General features: G+C 47.4%; 1 protein-coding gene across 1 annotated transcript in view; it reads left to right on the top strand.

Moving 5' to 3' along the window:
• The window catches only part of LOC130131447 (protein FAM184A-like), an 86,290-nt gene extending 73,806 nt beyond the window's left edge, over window positions 1–12,484 (top strand). Inside the window, exons 10-12 of the mRNA XM_056301124.1 lie at window positions 851–1,032; window positions 11,266–11,451; window positions 12,425–12,484. Coding sequence (XP_056157099.1) covers window positions 851–1,032; window positions 11,266–11,451; window positions 12,425–12,484 — 428 coding nt within the window. The remainder of the gene's footprint in view (window positions 1–850; window positions 1,033–11,265; window positions 11,452–12,424) is intronic.
• The last annotated feature ends 5,379 nt before the right edge of the window (window positions 12,485–17,863 follow it).

The following is a 17,863-nucleotide window of genomic DNA, read 5'->3' as shown; positions in this document are numbered from 1 at the left end:
CGTATAAAATACTCAAACCTTTCAGTGTATGTGCTCCACTGCTCTGTGTTTTCTTCAAATGGTCCTATGTTTCCCATTAGTGCCGCCATTTTTATACAGTATCGGTTGTTTTCCACTGATTTCCGCAATTAGCCTTAAACTTATGCTTCTTTATGCTAATTTTCTTTTTTAGTCAGCCCACTTTGTCTATCTCTTTTTGTTGTTTCGTTTGACTTCCTGCCCTTCTTGTCTCCTTTTTCTTTCCGTCTCCTTTCTACCGCGGAGATTCCTCCACGTCACGCAGCAGCGCTGTCCTCTGTTCGAGCGCCGTCTTCTCTACAATATGGTAGCTAGCTTGCTAGCTTGTAGCTAAGCTAGCCGCAACCTCGCGCTGTACATCCGCGAGAAAAACTTGTATAAGTCGGACTTTCTACCGAAAATAATAAACACAACGTGGGAACGTATTCCCTTGTCGCCAGATTTGTTGTATACTCTTGTTTCTACTTGAGTATAACGTCTAATAAAGAGGCGGGAGATGGAGGACTATTTTATGTGGTCAGACGTAGTCTTGTCGGAACCCCGGAATCCGCATAACAACAACACACAAGGTACACGAGGGAAGCGTGACGGTATCTCAGAAGGGACAAACCTAAATGGCCAATGCATAACAGGCAGGAATTCAGAATGCATTTTGCTTGTGAGGCCCAAATGAAAATGTACATTACTAATATATCCATGACCCCATTGAGCAGCACCAGTTGCAGGAAAAGCCCTTTCACCAGACCTGCTAGGTAATTTATTTAATAGCTTCGTGTGTTAACTATGGCGTGAATCCCCACGTGTACTTAATAGAATATTACCCCGTTTCCAGGTCAGATTGGTTCCTTACAAGCCACCCAGATGTCCCATGAAGCCACCATCAGAGACCTGGACCAGGAGCAAAGTAGGCTGAAGGAGAAAATAAGCAGGCTGGAGGAGGAAAGAGAAATGCTGCTCAACCAGAGCCAAGCACACGACGAGCAGCACAAACAACAAGTATTGAAACTGGAACAGGTAATAATAATAATAACATTACTGCTATAATTACCAACACAATTCATTCCAACGCCATCATACACATGTGAACACAGCAAACTAACGCGTGTTTAACCCTGAGAGGGGTCGTTTGGTGTCCAGGGTTTTTACTCTGTCCCATTTACAGAGTCGGAAAAACAACTTGTGGTAAAATGTTTAATGTCTGTGTGTGCAGTTTAAACCTACGTTGAACTTATTTTAGCTCAACTGCTGGATGTCTACTGAGATCATTAGCAGGAAAAAAAGTCACGATTCAATATTTATTTATTTGTTTGTTTGTTTGGGGGGTTCCCCCTTTTTCTCCCCAATTGTACTTGGCGAATTACCCCCCTCTTCCGAGCCGTCCTGGTCGCTGCTCCACCCGTTCTGCCGATCCGGGGAGGGCTGCAGACTACCACATGCCTCCTCCCATACATGTGGAGTCACCAGCCGCTTCTTTTCACCAGACAGTGAGGAGTTTCACCAGGGGGCGTAACACGTGGGAGGATCACGGTATTCCCCCCAGTTCCCCTCCTCCCCGACAGACGCCCCGAGGAGGCGCTAGTGCAGCGACCAGGACACATACCCACATCCGGTTTCCCACCCGTAGACACGGCCAGTTGTGTCTGTAGGGACGCCCGACCAAGCCGGAGGTAACACGGGGCTTCGAACCGACGATCCCCGTGTTGGTAGGCAAGGGAATAGACCGCTACGCCACCCGGACGCCCCCAGATTGAAAATTTAAAGGTTTATTCACCACATGCTTCACATACAAGTTCAATATGCAGTGAAATTATTATTTTTTGGCAAACTCTGAAACTGCAACATAAGAGAAATGGCACAACAATAACGACAACGTTTAAAGAAAATACACCAAAATGTACAGAAAAAATACAAAACAGATACAAAACATACCCGGGAAGTATACAGACGGTATATCCTGTGCAGCATAACTGCATACACGTTACATTTCACACGCGTGAAACCGCCACGTTTCCGAGGAAAGACAATAAGATCAGCCAATCAACTGTGCGGATCCTCAGAGGTGTCTTCTGAGCGCGGGAATATAGAAGCGCGAGGGCGCACTTCCGGGAGAAGGTGACTACTGTAACCTGCAGGAAGACCCCCAGGGGGTCGGCCTCCTTTAGTCGAGCGATTAGCGATGTGGCCTCGGGGTGCAGTACGCCGCGGGTCCAATCCCGCCGCGGGCGGAAAATGCTCGGTGGCGTTGGTCACAGATCTGGAACAACTAGAGATGCTCCCAGAAAGCTGAGCCACTTCATCTGGACTCAGCGTTTATTAAGAGAAACGTTTCATCTCTCATGACCTCTTCAGTTTCAACTGACTGCAGGCATCTCCACCCTGGCGACAGATGTACTCTTACGCCCCCTATCCCCTGTACAATCAAAGTGCACAATCATAATTGCAATCACAGCATTGTAAGATGGCGACGGGGGGGGGGGGGGCTCTGTCACCATCTTACAATGTTGTGATTGCAACTATTCCCCAATCCTCTGTGAACAGTACACATGGCCATGGTAACTCTAGTTAATGGTCACGGCGATTTGCATATGAAGCTGGTCGTTGTTTGGTGTCGTTGTGCTGCTGTATTGTTCATAAGGGTCTCGTTCTGCAGGACATTAGTATTTAAATCATTACTAGATCATGCGTTAACTGACGCTTTTGTTTTTTTAAGAAAGTCAATACAGTAATGGTCATTCGGCTACGTCAACAATTCAGACTGGAAAACGTGGAGCAGTTCCCATGTCTTGGCAGCCTTCTCTCTTCCAAAGCCAGCATTGACACTGAAATACACCGTCGCCTCAGCTGTGCCAGCCGGGCCTTGTCAAGACTGAGTAAAAGGGTTTTTGAAAACCATGACCTTCAGGCCAGAACAACAATTCAGTAGTGCTGGCCACCCTACTGTCGAAAGACAAAAGCCTCTTTATTTTGGTCATTGTACATGTTACAGCGCAATGCGTTCTCTGTATTCAACCCAGGAACAGTGGGCAGCTGCAGCGCCCAGGGACCGACTCCAGTTCTTCTTTCCATTGCCTTGCTCAGGGGCAAAGACAGGAGTATCAACCCTAACATGAATGGCTTTTTGATGCTGGGAGGAAACAGGAGCACACGGAGGAAACCCACACAGACACGGGGAGAACATGCAAACTCCCCACAGGAAGGACCTGCGACAGCCTGGGGTTCGAACCCAGGGAGTTCTTGCTGTAAGGCAACAGTGCTGACCGCTGGAGCACCGTGACCCCAGTGTGGGTCAGAACCCTGGACTGCATATAGCAGCTATCTGAAGGCACTCAAGGCATACCCACAGCGATGCTTCAGGAGGATCCTTAAGATCAGCTGGGAGGATAAGCACACCAACTTCAGCGTCTTCAAGGAGGCCAACATGCCTCCTACAACTGCCACCATCACACAGAAGCAGAGGTGGACTGGCTCTGTCCTCCGCATGTCCCAACACAAGTCCCTTCACCTTCACCTCGTGACACGATGCAAGGACGACAGTCATACTTCACTCTCAGTGACCGCTGATGGTGGTGGTGGTGGTGGTGGTGGTGGTGTGTGTGTGTGTGTGTGTGTGTGTGTGTGTGTGTCTGGGCATCAAAGTGCGCCCCCCCCCCCCCACAGCGTCTCAAGAAACCCATAAAAAAGCAACTGAACTGTGTTAAATTGAAGTCAGCCCCAGCATGGAATAGATAGATAGATAGATAGACAGACAGACAGACAGACAGACAGACAGACAGACAGACAGATAGACAGATAGATAGATAGATAGATAGACAGATAGATAGATAGATAGATAGATAGATAGATAGATAGATAGATAGATAGATAGATAGATAGATAGATAGATAGTTAGATAGATAGATAGATAGATAGATAGATAGATAGATAGATAGATAGATAGATAGATAGATAGATAGATAGATAGTTAGTTTTATTAGCCACACGACCAAGGCCGGTGGAATTTGTTTTTGGTATGCTTTACATTTTACACTCTGCAGCACAATACATACATAGACAACAACAGACACTCCACATATTATCACGAACAATACTGTTACACAATAACAATACAGTTACACAATAACAGAAACACACATATCAGGCAGAACAGGTGAATGCTGGTATGTATGCCAGTGGTGTGTGAGGAGGGACTGTAGGGAGGAATTCAGAGTCCTGATGGCGAGGGGGGAACAAAACTGTTAGTGAAGCGTTTAGTCTTAGTGGACAGTGACCTGTAGCGCCTCCCTGAGGGAAGGAGCTGGAAGAGGTGATGAGCAGGATGTGAGGGGTCAGAGGTGATCTTCCCTGCTCCCTTTACAGTCTGGTTAGTATGTAGAGATTCAACTGAGGGGAGTGGGTTGCCTGTGATTTTGGATGCCTTGTTGACAATCCACTGCAGTTTTTTTTCCGTGTTTGACTGTCTGTGCTGCCGTACCATACTGTAATACTGTAATACTGTAATGCTGTAATACTGTAATACTGTAACACTGTAATACTGTAATAGAAGATGTTATGATGGACTCGATACTGGCTGAGTAAAACAGAACGAGCAGTTGATGTTTGATCTGGTATTTTTCAAGCTGCCTAAGAAAGTAAAGTGGTTGTTGAGCTTTTGCAGTGAGGTGTTCAGTGTTAATGTTCCACTTCAGGTTGGTGCTGATGTATGTTCCAAGGAATTTAAAAGAGTTGGTGGTGGTGATGGGGTCACCGTTCATTTGTATGGGTGTTTTAGGATTCGGCATGCATCGGAAGTCAATAATGAGTTCTTGGGTTTTGGCTGTATTAAGCAGAAGATTGTTGTTTGCGCAGCAAGTGACAGCTTGGTGTACTTCAGTGCGGTACTGGGTGCCATCATTGTTGGAGATGAGGCCTACAATGGTTGTGTCATCTGCGTATTTAATTATTTTAACAGAACTGTCCGTGGAGGTGAGGTGGGTGGTGTAAAGTGAGAAGAGCCAGGGGGAGAGAACACAGACCTGCACTGAGGGTAAGAGGGTGTGAGGTTAGGTTATTAACCTTCACCCTCTGTGGCCTGTTCCACAGGAAGCTCTGAATCCAGTGGCATATGGCTGGGTCAATGTTCATATCCAAGAGTATGGTAAAGAGTTTGAGTGGGTTGATGGAGTTGAAGGCAGAACTAAAGTCTATGAACAGGATGCGTGCATAGGTGTTTGGTGATTCCAGGTGGTGCAGGGCTATGCTAACTGCATCGTCAACAGACCCGTTGGCTTGATAGGCAAATTGATATGGATCCATCATTGGGGTGGTGCAAGATTTCAGATGTGACAAAATGATGAGCTCAAATGCTTTCATGGCCACAGAAGTTAGGGCAACTGGTCTGAAGTCATTGAGCCATGTGATCTTTGAGGTCTTTGGCACAGGAATGATGGTAGAGAGTTTGAAGCACTGTGGGACTGTACATTGACTTAGAGAGGTGTTAAATATGGTGGAAAATATTGGGGCCAATTGTGCTGCACAGTGGCTCAACAATGCAGGGCTGATGCCGTCTGGCCCTGCTGCTTTCCTAATGTTCAGCTTTTTGAATGTTGCTCTCACCTCATCCTCCTGGATGCAGAAGGGTGGCATTGGAGAAGGAGTAGGGGGGATGGCTGGTGGAATAGGTTTTTCAAACCTTGCATAAAACGTATTTAATTTATTTGGGAGGTTATGGTCATTTTCTGGAGGGGAGCAGGGGTGTGTTTTGTAATCGGTCATTTCCTTAAGTTTTTTCCATATTGCTCTGGACTTACTGGAAGAGAATTGTTGTTCGAGTTTTGTTGCGTAGCTGGACTTTGCTTTTCTTATTGCAGCACGCAACTTATACTTGGCTGCTCTGTACTGATCCCTGTTTCCGTTTTTGTATGCCCAGTTTTTTCTTTGTGTAGGAGGTGTAATTCTTTAGAGAACCAGGGTTTCTTTTGCCGTAAAATGTTATGGTTTTGGTAGGGATGCACATTTCCTCGCAGAACTAGATATATGACGTCACTGTGTCAGTGAGTTCATCCAGGGAGTTGCAAGCGGCACTAAATATACTTCAATTAGTGCAATCAAAACACCATCAAAGCGTTTCAATGGCCAGTGGAGCCCTTGGGAATGCACGGTAAGCATTTGAAATTGAGATGCAGCAGTGATCCAATGTTTTGTTTTCCCCCCGCTATGGCAAGTGGCTTGTTGCTCGTCGTTCGGTAGTTCGAGGGAAAGATTCGTATGGTTGAAATCACCCAAAACGAAGACAGACGTGTCAGGGTTGGAGTTTTCAACAGGGGAAATGTGTTGCCAGAGTTGGCTAATGGCTGTGTTAGCATTAGCTTGTGGTTGAATGTAAACACGAACTAATACAATTGAAGCGAATTCTCTGGGAAGAGACTATGGTCTGCATTTCAAACTGATGAATTCAATATCATAAGAGCAGCAGCAGCGACGGAGGATTGTTGTATTGTTACACCAGCGCTGGTTGACCATGAGACAAATACCTCCACCTTTTGACTTGGGAGATAGTTTGACTGACCTGTCGGCTGAGTTCTAGGCACGATGACACTAGACTTTGAGGCCATTCTGAGTTCTGACAGTTCCATGGATCAGAAATGGACCTCCCTAACCTCATTACTACATCAAGCTGCAACCAACTCTATAGGCTACGGAGCCAGAAAACATCAGGACTGGTTTGACAAGAACTCTGACATCATCACATCCGTGCTGGAAAGCATGCGCAGGGCACACATGGCTTTACTCAGCTGCCCTGCATCCGCCATCTTTCGGCAGCAGTGGCAAACAGCATGTAAGGAGGTACAAACAACCTTGCACACTGCAACATACATGGTGGATGAACAAAGCTCATGAGATTCAATCATATGCTGACAGAAATGATATGCACAACTTCTACAGTTCTATAAAGACTATATATGACCCCAGGAACTGCTCTATCACACCCTTAAAATCAGAGGATGGACTGACAAACCTGAAAGACCAAAAGCGGATCTTGGCTAGGTGGGCTGGACACTTTGAAGCCCTACTTAACCAGCACTCACCAACCGACCAATCCATCCTGGAAGAGATGCCAATTCGTCCACCCATCCCAGACTTTGACCACTCACCACTTTTCAAGTAGTACTTGAAGCCATCAACTCCCTCAAGAATAATAAGTCTCCCGGCAGTGATGATATCTCAGCAGAACGCTTTAAAAAAAGGAGGATACTTGTGCACCAGAACAATCTGTTAGTACATCCTGCAGGTGTCACGCCCCATCTGGATAGTTAAGTTATCTTTTGCTTCTCCCAGTGTTCTTTGTCTTGTATTTCCTGTTTTATTTTGATACTCACCTCTTGTCTTGTTTCAGGTCCTTTACTTCCTGCCCTCATGTGTCTCCCCCTGTGTGATTACCTGCCCTGCCCTGCCCTCATGTGTCGCACCTGTGTCTCATTGTCTCCCCTCCTCCAGAGTATATAGTCTTAGTGTTCCCTTCCTTCTGTGCCAGTTCATCTTGTTCCTTGTGACAGCGTTCCAGCATTTTTCCCCTTGTGTGAGTTTCTTGAGCCCTATAGTTTTCTGACCTGTTTTTGCCTTTTATGACCTCGCCTTTCGCCTGCCGATTTGGACACTGTTGCCTTGCTATCTGATCACCTGTGTACCGACCTCATTTTCATTAAAAGGACTGATTTTTGTGAACTGAGACTGAGTCTGCGTTTTGAGTGCAAGCCTGGGGTTCAGTACTGACAGCAGGTCTGGGACCAAGACAATGTCCCTCAACAACGGAGGGATTCTAAAATTGTCACCCTGTACAAAAACAGTTGTGACATATTCCTACTAGCTGTTGCAGGCAAGGTCTTAGCAAAGGTCATGCTATGCAGGATGATGATGCAAGTGACAGAACATCTGCTGCCAGAGTCACAGTGTGGTTTTAGGAAGAACAGGAGTACTTTGGATATGATGTTCACAGTAAGTAGCTACAAGAAAAGTGCCACAAACAACAACAGGACCTTTTCATGCCTTTTGTCAACCTATCCAAAGCTTTTGACACTTTGAATTGAGAACTACTACCACTACTACTACTACTACTAATACTACTACTTTCGGCTGCTCCCGTTAGGGGTTGCCACAGCTGATCGTCCGTTTCCATTTCTTCCTCTCTTCTGCGTCTTCCTCTGTCACACCAGCCACCTGCATGTCTTCCCTCACCACATCCATAAACCTCCTCTTTGGCCTTCCTCTTCTCCTCTTCCCTGGCAGCTCCATCGAGAAATACTTTGTAAAATTCTGAGAAAGTTTGGCTGTCCAAGCAAATTTGTGAACATTTTATCACAGTTCCATGATGGGATGGTGGCATGGGTGGCCACAGGAGGACAGGAAGCGGCACCCTTTAATGTATGTACTGGAGTGAGGCAGGGGTGTGTGCTGGCACTGGTACTCTTCAACATGTACCTCCTATGTGTCACAAAACTTGTTCATAAAGATCTGGAAGACAGTAGTGGAATCACAATAGACTTTAGGCTAAATGGAAACCTCATCAACATCCGAAGGTTCCAGGCAACCACCAAGTGGTCAGCAGTACAGGTCCTTGAGCTGCTGTATGCTGATGACTGGGCTCTTGTAGCTCACACACAAGAAGACCTGCAATCCATCCTTGCCGCAGTTGTGAATGCCTACAGCAGGCTGGGTCTATCAGTTAACACCACCAAGCCTGAGGTGTTATGCCAATGGATGTCCAGCCCCCCACCCACTATGCCTGTCTTCACTATAGAACACCAACCACTCTCAGTTGCTCCAGCTTTCAAATACCTGGGCAGAAACCTTTCTGAGGGCTACAACACTGATCATGAAACTCATAATAGAATCAAACAAGCCTCTGTATTGTGTGTAGATTGATGAGAGAAAAAATGAATTTAATCAATTTTGGAATAAGGCTGTAACATAACAAAAAGTGGGGAAAGTGAAGGGGTGTGAACACTTTCCGGATGCACTGTATGTGAAGGTGTTGTGTTGTAGTGTTGTTATTCTATGTTAAGTACACTGACAGAGCCACGGAACCAGAGTCACATTCCATGTAGTGCAAACCTACATGGCCAACAAACATGATTCGGATTCGGATTCGGATTTTGATAGATTTTGTAACTTAATGGGGCAACATACCACCGGAGATACAACTCATAAAATCGAAAATAAGTACAAAAGGGCAATGTGTTTTTGTTATTCAATGTTAAAAAGCTAAAAATAGATTTTAAAAAAGCTGGATTTTTTTTAAATGACACATTCTACTGTTGTGCCATTTTAAGGGTTAAAAGGGAACATGTTATGTCTGCTACGAAAAAGACTACGCAAGTACTTGTGCTGCAGTCCATACAGCAGTACAAGTCATTGTACTTGTACTGCTGTATGGACTGCTGTACTGCTGTAATGAATACATACTCGTTCATATGAGCACACAGTTTTTACAACAGGTGTTGCCATGGGAACAGACACAACTATACCACTACTACTGCCCCTGTTACCATAACTATTGCTGCTGTTACTGTTACCACACACACACACACACACACACACACACACACACACACACACACACGCGCGCGAATATAATCTGTGAAAACAAGACTGAAACGGGTAGCATTATCACTACTATGACTGCTACTTCTACTACTACTACTACTACTACTACCAGGTAGTATTATCACTACTATGACTACTTCTTCGACTACTACAACAACCATTGTTTCAGCTGCTATGTTTACTGACACTACTACTAAATCTACCACTACCAAGAATTCAGCTATTGCAATTATTATTAATACTTATGCTCTTTTTGAGGGGTTAAGGTGGCTTCAGATACCCTCAGATATTATTCCATTGTATTTGATACCGTGTTTTAGTACAGTGGAGTGACAGATGGGGTCAAGGTGGAGGTGGGATTACATCAAGGATCGGCTCTGAGCCCTTTCTTGTTTGCAGTGGTGATGGACAGGTTGACGGACCAGATCAGGCAGGAGTCTCCGTGGACGATGATGTTTGTGGATGACATTGTGATCTGTAGTGAGAGTAGGGAGCAGGTTGAGGAGAGCCTGGAGAGGTGGAGGTATGCACTGGAGAGAAGAGGCATGAAAGTCAGTAGGAGCAAGATGGAATACCTATGCATGAATGAGAGGGAGGACAGTGGAATGATCAGGATGCAAGGAGTGGAGGTGACGAAGGTGTATGAGTTTAAATACTTGGGGTCAACTGTCCAAAGTAACAGGGAGTGCAGGAGAGAGGTGAAGAAGAGAGTGCAGGCAGGGTGGAGTGGGTGGAGAAGTGTGTCAGGAGTGATGTGTGACAGAAGGGTACCAGCAAGAGTTAAAGGGAAGGTTTACAAGATGGTAGTGAGACCAGCTATGTTGTATGGTTTGGAGACAGTGGCACTGATGAAAAGACAGGAGGAAGAGCTGGAGGTGGTAGAGGTGAAGATGGTAAGATTTTCACTGGGAGTGATGAAGAAGGACAGGATTAGGAACGAGTATATTAGAGGGCCAGCTCAGGTTGGACGGTTTGGAGACAAAGCAAGAGAGACAAGATTGAGATGGTGTGGACATGTGTGGAGGAGAGATGCTGGGTATATTGGGAGAAGGATGCTGAATATGGAGCTGCCAGGGAAGAGGAGAAGAGGAAGGCCCAAGAGGAGGTTTATGGATGTGAGGGAGGACATGTAGGTGGCTGGTGTGACAGAGGAAGATGCAGAGGACAGGAGGAGGTGGAAACGGATGATCCGCTGTGGCGCCCCCTAACGGGAGCAGCTGGAAGTAGTAGTAGTAGTAGTAGTAGTAGTGATAGTAGTAGTAGTAGTAGTAGTAGTAGTAATGGTAGTAGTAGTAGTAGTAGTAGTAGTAGTGGTAGTAGTAGTAGTAGTAGTAGTAGTAGTGGTGGTGGTAGTAGTAGTGGTAGTAGTAGTGGTAGTAGTAGTAGTAGTAGTAGTAGTAGTAGTAGTAGTGGTAGTAGTAGTAGTAGTGGTATTGGTAGTATTAGTAGTAGTATTTAATAGTGTGTTCTTTTTTGAGTTTTTGTTGAAATCCCACGACAAGACCAAAACTCATTTGCCCATGTTTAGATAACGTAGATGCTCAAGCCAAAATGGTTTTCAGGTAGCCCATTTCACCAGTCCATCCAACTCTTCCTGTGACCTTCTACTGTTTACAAACCTGTCGACCTATGGAGTAAGAAAAACAAATGAACTCTTCTTCTTTGTAGTCTCTGCGAGAGGAACACCAGGATTATGAGAAGGAGCTCTCCAGGCTGAGGGCCCGCTATGAGGAGGAGGCACTTCGCTTCAAGGAGAACCAGGTCAGAGCTCTGGAGGAGATGGAGGAGAAACACCAGGCCATGAGGGAGGAGGCCCAGCAGGAGAAAGAGGAGGAAAAAAAGCTGCTGGTGGCAGTGAGTATAAAAATGCCTTCCTAGCAAGCACGGTGTGGCACTGCACAGGCTGCCAGTTCATCACAGCGGACAGACACACAACTCAAACCTACCAGCAACGTGACCCTCCCACTAGTCTTACAGAGATGTCTCCGGACTCTCAGGGAAACCTGCAAAATCAGTCTTCTTTCAAAACTGAGTGAACTTAGACAATGCAAACAAACAACGTACACATGTACATCATATGTATGTTAGAAAGAGGTGTGGTGAACCACAAACTACGCCTTGACACAAACATCTACCACTTGTTATCTGAAGAGAATAACTCCACATACACATGCATGTCTAAGTTAAATCATGTTCCATTCATTACCCAAGCCGCTTATCCCCATCGGGCTTGTGGGGCTGCTGGGGCCTATCCCAGCAGTCATGGGGGGGCAGGCCGCGAGGACGCACCCTGGACAGGCCGCCAGACCATCACAGTGCCTTAAATCGTATTCTTCTACAAAACAAATGGCATCGTATTTAAAGTGTAGGAGGTGCGTTTCTGAATAGCAGGCAGTGTGGATTGGCTCACATTCCTGCGACAAGTTTAACAGTGCGCTCAAGTCCTCCATCCAAAGTTTCCCGTGGATGCTGGTCCCTTATCAGATTAACCCTTGCACTAGATATATTACTCTAACCTCCGTTTGGCCGAACGGATGTGAGAAGCTCGTGCTGTTCTGATGGTTTCCGACCATATCTGGACGGACATATCCTGCTCCGTCCTCGCCAAGGTGGTTTTGTTGCAGATGTCAACATCCCGCAGCCACACCAGACAGTTTTCAGCATGGATAAGTATGACAGACAAGGTTGATTGCACGTGCTTCAAGACATGGTTGACTGGTTCTGTCAGCGACATCGAAGATCTGCAAAGATTATGTACCAAAACACGAAGTTTTGGTGTCCTTTCCTGTTTGCCAGCTGGCCGGCAGATACTGCCCTGTGTCTGTAGGGAGGGGATGTTAGCAACTGCGGCTCCACCAGCTGCGATGGGCCCGGCCAGTTCTTCTAAGTCAGCAGCATACCACTCGTTTATGATGCCGCCGAATGAGTTGTAATTGCTTCTCTTGTCTTTACAATCAAATCCACAAAGCTGATAAATGTTGGCATTGATAATGACGTTTTGTCAGGAGACTGCTCCATAGTTCATTTCTTCAGATCACCAACATATTGGTGAGTCAACGCTGTTCTAGAGGAGCACAGCCACCTGGCATCCGGCCCACCAAAATAGTGACTGGTTTCTTCCAACTTTGGTGCAAGTAGCCCTCTGTGTAGCCCATGGAATGGGGCGGGGTAAAACGTGGGCAGAGCAAGTATTTGCCTCTAGCATATTAGAGGTGGGTTGTCTGGGAGTCAAACACTGACTCCCAGTGCTGGAGCCAAACACTGATCCCAGTGCTGGAGCCAAACACTGACTCCCAGTGCTGGACCCAAACACTGACTCCCAGTGCTGGAGTCAAACACTGACTCCCAGTGCTGGAGCCAAACACTGACTCCCAGTGCTGGAGCCGAACCAAACACTGACTCCCAGTGCTGGAGCCGAACACTGACTCCCAGTGCTGGAGCCAAACACTGACTCCCAGTGCTGGAGCCAAACACTGACTGCCAGTGCTGGAGCCAAACACTGACTCCCAGTGCTGGAGCCGAGCCAAACACTGACTCCCAGTGCTGGAGTCAAACACTGACTCCCAGTGCTGGAGCCAAACACTGACTCCCAGTGCTGGAGCCAAACACTGACTCCCAGTGCTGGACCCAAACACTGACTCCCAGTGCTGGAGTCAAACACTGACTCCCAGTGCTGGAGCCAAACACTGACTCCCAGGGCTGGAGCCGAGTCAAACACTGACTCCCAGTGCTGGAGTCAAACACTGACTCCCAGTGCTGGAGCCAAACACTGACTCCCAGTGCTGGAGCCGAACCAAACACTGACTCCCAGTGCTGGAGCCAAACACTGACTCCCAGTGCTGGAGCCAAACACTGACTCCCAGTGCTGGAGCCAAACACTGACTCCCAGTGCTGGAGCCGAGCCAAACACTGACTCCCAGTGCTGGAGTCAAACACTGACTCCCAGTGCTGGAGCCAAACATTGACTCCCAGTGCTGGAGCCGAACCAAACACTGACTCCCAGTGCTGGAGCCGAACACTGACTCCCAGTGCTGGAGCCAAACACTGACTCCCAGTGCTGGAGCCAAACACTGACTGCCAGTGCTGGAGCCAAACACTGACTCCCAGTGCTGGAGCCGAGCCAAACACTGACTCCCAGTGCTGGAGTCAAACACTGACTCCCAGTGCTGGAGCCAAACACTGACTCCCAGTGCTGGAGCCAAACACTGACTCCCAGTGCTGGACCCAAACACTGACTCCCAGTGCTGGAGTCAAACACTGACTCCCAGTGCTGGAGCCAAACACTGACTCCCAGGGCTGGAGCCGAGTCAAACACTGACTCCCAGTGCTGGAGTCAAACACTGACTCCCAGTGCTGGAGCCAAACACTGACTCCCAGTGCTGGAGCCGAACCAAACACTGACTCCCAGTGCTGGAGCCAAACACTGACTCCCAGTGCTGGAGCCAAACACTGACTCCCAGTGCTGGAGCCAAACACTGACTCCCAGTGCTGGAGCCGAGCCAAACACTGACTCCCAGTGCTGGAGTCAAACACTGACTCCCAGTGCTGGAGCCAAACATTGACTCCCAGTGCTGGAGCCGAGCCAAACACTGACTCCCAGTGCTGGAGTCAAACACTGACTCCCAGTGCTGGAGCCAAACACTGACTCCCAGTGCTGGAGCCGAGCCAAACACTGACTCCCAGTGCTGGAGTCAAACACTGACTCCCAGTGCTGGAGCCAAACACTGACTCCCAGTGCTGGAGCCGAGCCAAACACTGACTCCCAGTGCTGGAGTCAAACACTGACTCCCAGTGCTGGAGTCAAACACTGACTCCCAGTGCTGGAGCCGAGTCAAACACTGACTCCCAGTGCTGGAGCCAAACACTGACTCCCAGTGCTGGAGCCAAACACTGACTCCCAGTGCTGGAGCCGAGTCAAACACTGACTCCCAGTGCTGGAGCCAAGCACTGACTCCCAGTGCTGGAGCCAAACACTGACTCCCAGTGCTGGAGCCAAACACTGACTCCCAGTGCTGGAGCCGAGCCAAACACTGACTCCCAGTGCTGGAGTCAAACACTGACTCCCAGTGCTGGAGCCAAACACTGACTCCCAGTGCTGGAGCCAAACACTGACTCCCAGCGCTGGAGCCAAACACTGACTCCCAGTGCTGGAGCCAAACACTGACTCCCAGCGCTGGAGCCAAACACTGACTCCCAGCGCTGGAGCCAAACACTGACTCCCAGCGCTGGAGCCAAACACTGACTCCCAGTGCTGGAGCCAAACACTGACTCCCAGTGCTGGAGCCAAACACTGACTCCCAGTGCTGGAGTCAAACACTGACTCCCAGTGCTGGAGCCAAACACTGACTCCCAGTGCTGGAGCCAAACACTGACTCCCAGTGCTGGAGCCGAGCCAAACACTGACTCCCAGTGCTGGAGTCAAACACTGACTCCCAGTGCTAGAGTCAAACACTGACTCCCAGTGCTGGAGCCGAGTCAAACACTGACTCCCAGTGCTGGAGTCAAACACTGACTCCCAGTGCTGGAGCCGAGCCAAACACTGACTCCCAGTGCTGGAGCCGAGCCAAACACTGACTCCCAGTGCTGGAGTCAAACACTGACTCCCAGTGCTGGAGCCAAACACTGACTCCCAGTGCTGGAGCCAAACACTGACTCCCAGTGCTGGACCCAAACACTGTTGCGGGCTGCAGCCACGTTCAGCTAAAGGTAGACCCACTTAGACTCATCCAATCGATGGCTGCATGCAGGGCGACAGCACGGGCATAAACCACCGTGTGGGTGGGCACAGAGAAAATCAGGTGGGCCTCGCCTGTCCAAGACCAGTCATGTTTGATAGGTTCTGAGATGCACATGTTAACCAGAATAGGCCATTAGACTATACTTACCTGAATGCACCACTTACACATCATCAGAGGGAAGGTTACAGGCACCAAGACGAACATTAACAACACCGCCTAGCTTGGCAAGGCGGCCACATATTCATACACACACACACACACACAGCTGACAGACACAAAAGCATCATTAAGAGTATGGATAGAGGTACTCTGCCATCCAACATGCTCAGTAATGTCAAAGATAATAATAATAATAATAATAGTAGTAGTAGTAATATTAATACAAATAATAATAGTAATTATAGTAGTAATAGTAATAATAATAATAATAGTAATAATAGTAGTAATAGTAATAATACTAGTGAAATAATAATAATAGTAACAATTAATTGTAATAATACAACTAATATTAATAATAACTGCATTTTATTTGTACAGCACTTTTCAAACTACTTAAATATTATTTATGTATGTTAAAATAAACCTGAAAGCAACACACAAAAAAACATTAAACACGCAGCATTAGTCCCACATTAAAAGCAACTCTGAAGAGGTGGGTTTGATTATTGATTTGAATATGGACAGATTGGTACAATCTCTGATGTGATTGGGGAGAGAGTTCCAGAGGGAAGGCTCTGTCACCCCAGGTCTGGTGCATGGTCCCGTGTGGCGGAGACAGGAAGTTGGGGTCAGAGGAGTGAAGGCTGCGGGAAGGAGTATGGTAGTGGAGCAGCTCGGTCAGGTAGGAGGGGACCTGGTTATGGAGGGCTTTGTGAGTGAGGAGGATGACTTTGAATTGGATCCATTGTGGGACAGGGAGTCAGTGGAGGTTCTGGAGGGCAGGGCTGATGTGTTCATGGAAGTGGAAGTGGGTGAGCAGGCGGGCAGCAGAGTTCTGTGCTGGAGTTTGCTCAGGACTTCGGCTGATGAGCCGTAGGTAATGTTGTTGCATTAGTCAATTCTGGATGTGCTGAAGGCTGGATCAGATATTCAGCAGCAGAGAAGGAGAGTGATGTGCAGAGACGAGCTGTTTTATAGGTGAAAAAAAGGCAGTTCTGGTGATTTAACTGATGTGGTGCTCAAAGCAGAGGTTGCTAACGGACATGACTCCAGGGTCATAGATGTGTGGGGAGGGGGACAAAGTGGAGTTATAGACAGTAAGGCAGAAGTTGTGATTGGTTTGGTAAAGGATTTGGAACTGATTGTGATCATGTCAAATTTATCACAATTTAGGTTGAGGAAGTTGGCTTGCATCCATGATTTGATTTCAGTGAGGCAGTTGGTCAGGATGGGGTAGGTTGTAGTGGTGATGGATTCAGTGGAGATTTAGAGCTGGACGTCATCGGCGTAACAGTGGAAGAGGATACCATGATGACATATGATGTTATCAAGGGGAGCAAGTAAAGGATGAACAGGAGAGGACCAAGCACCGAACCCTGGGGGCTTCCTTCGTACAGAGGAGTAGTGAAGGAGGTGCAGTTGTTTATGCTGATGAACTGTTGTCTGTTTATGGTATATGACCTTAGCCAGGAGAGGGCAGTAGCAGCGATGTTGAGGGAGTATTCAAGGTGGGAAAGAAGAATGGTGTGGTTGATTGTGTAAACAGCTGCAGTGAAGTCGAGGAGGAATAGATTGCTGAGGTGGCCAGAGTCTGCAGAGATGAAGAGGTTATTGGGGACTTTAAGGGGGGCCGTTTCTGTGCTGTACTGTGAGAGGTAGCCAGATTGAAATGGTTTGAAAAGTTCACTGGAGATGAGGTGAGATTTGAGTTGGGAGGTGACAGCACGTTTCAGTACTTTTGACAGAAAGAGGAGATTGGCGATAGGCCGGAAATTGCTCGTGATATCAGGGTTGAGTCCAGGTTTTTGATGGTAGGGGTGGCAGCAGCCAGTTTAAGCACATGGGGGACTGAACCAAAGCTGAAGGAAGAGTTTGTGATGAGTGAGGAGGTTGCTGGGAGACAGTACTTAACAAGGTTGGATGTGAATGGATCCAGAACGCAAGTGGAACTTCTTATTCCTACCATAAAGTTGGACAGCTCCATGGCTGACAGAGGGGACATCTTTGGCAGGGTCTGTGTGGTAAAGGGGGGAGGGGGGTTGCAGAGACATTTGACATTTGAAAAAAGCCTGAAACAGGGACAACATAAACCACACACACATGCAGTATGCACACACACAAACACACACACCACATGCAGCTATATCAGCATAAAATCCAATTGTATACCCACTAAAAGACAATATTGCAACAGGCAACAGGCAACTATGGTCGGAAATTGTAAATGAACTTACTTTTGATGACTACAGCAGGAGACAATGGGCCCTGGTGTCGAACACTGAAATGATGTGATTATATTCCAATGATTCAGTCAGTTATCTTTCACAGGACAGCAGGGACAAAGTGTTCAGCCTGTGCGTCATCATTGA

Source organism: Lampris incognitus, chromosome 21 (genome assembly GCF_029633865.1).
Source record: "Lampris incognitus isolate fLamInc1 chromosome 21, fLamInc1.hap2, whole genome shotgun sequence".
NCBI lineage: Eukaryota > Metazoa > Chordata > Actinopteri > Lampriformes > Lampridae > Lampris > Lampris incognitus.
The sequence above is the reverse complement of the archived record's forward strand: the minus strand, read 5'-3'. Positions and strand labels throughout refer to the sequence as shown.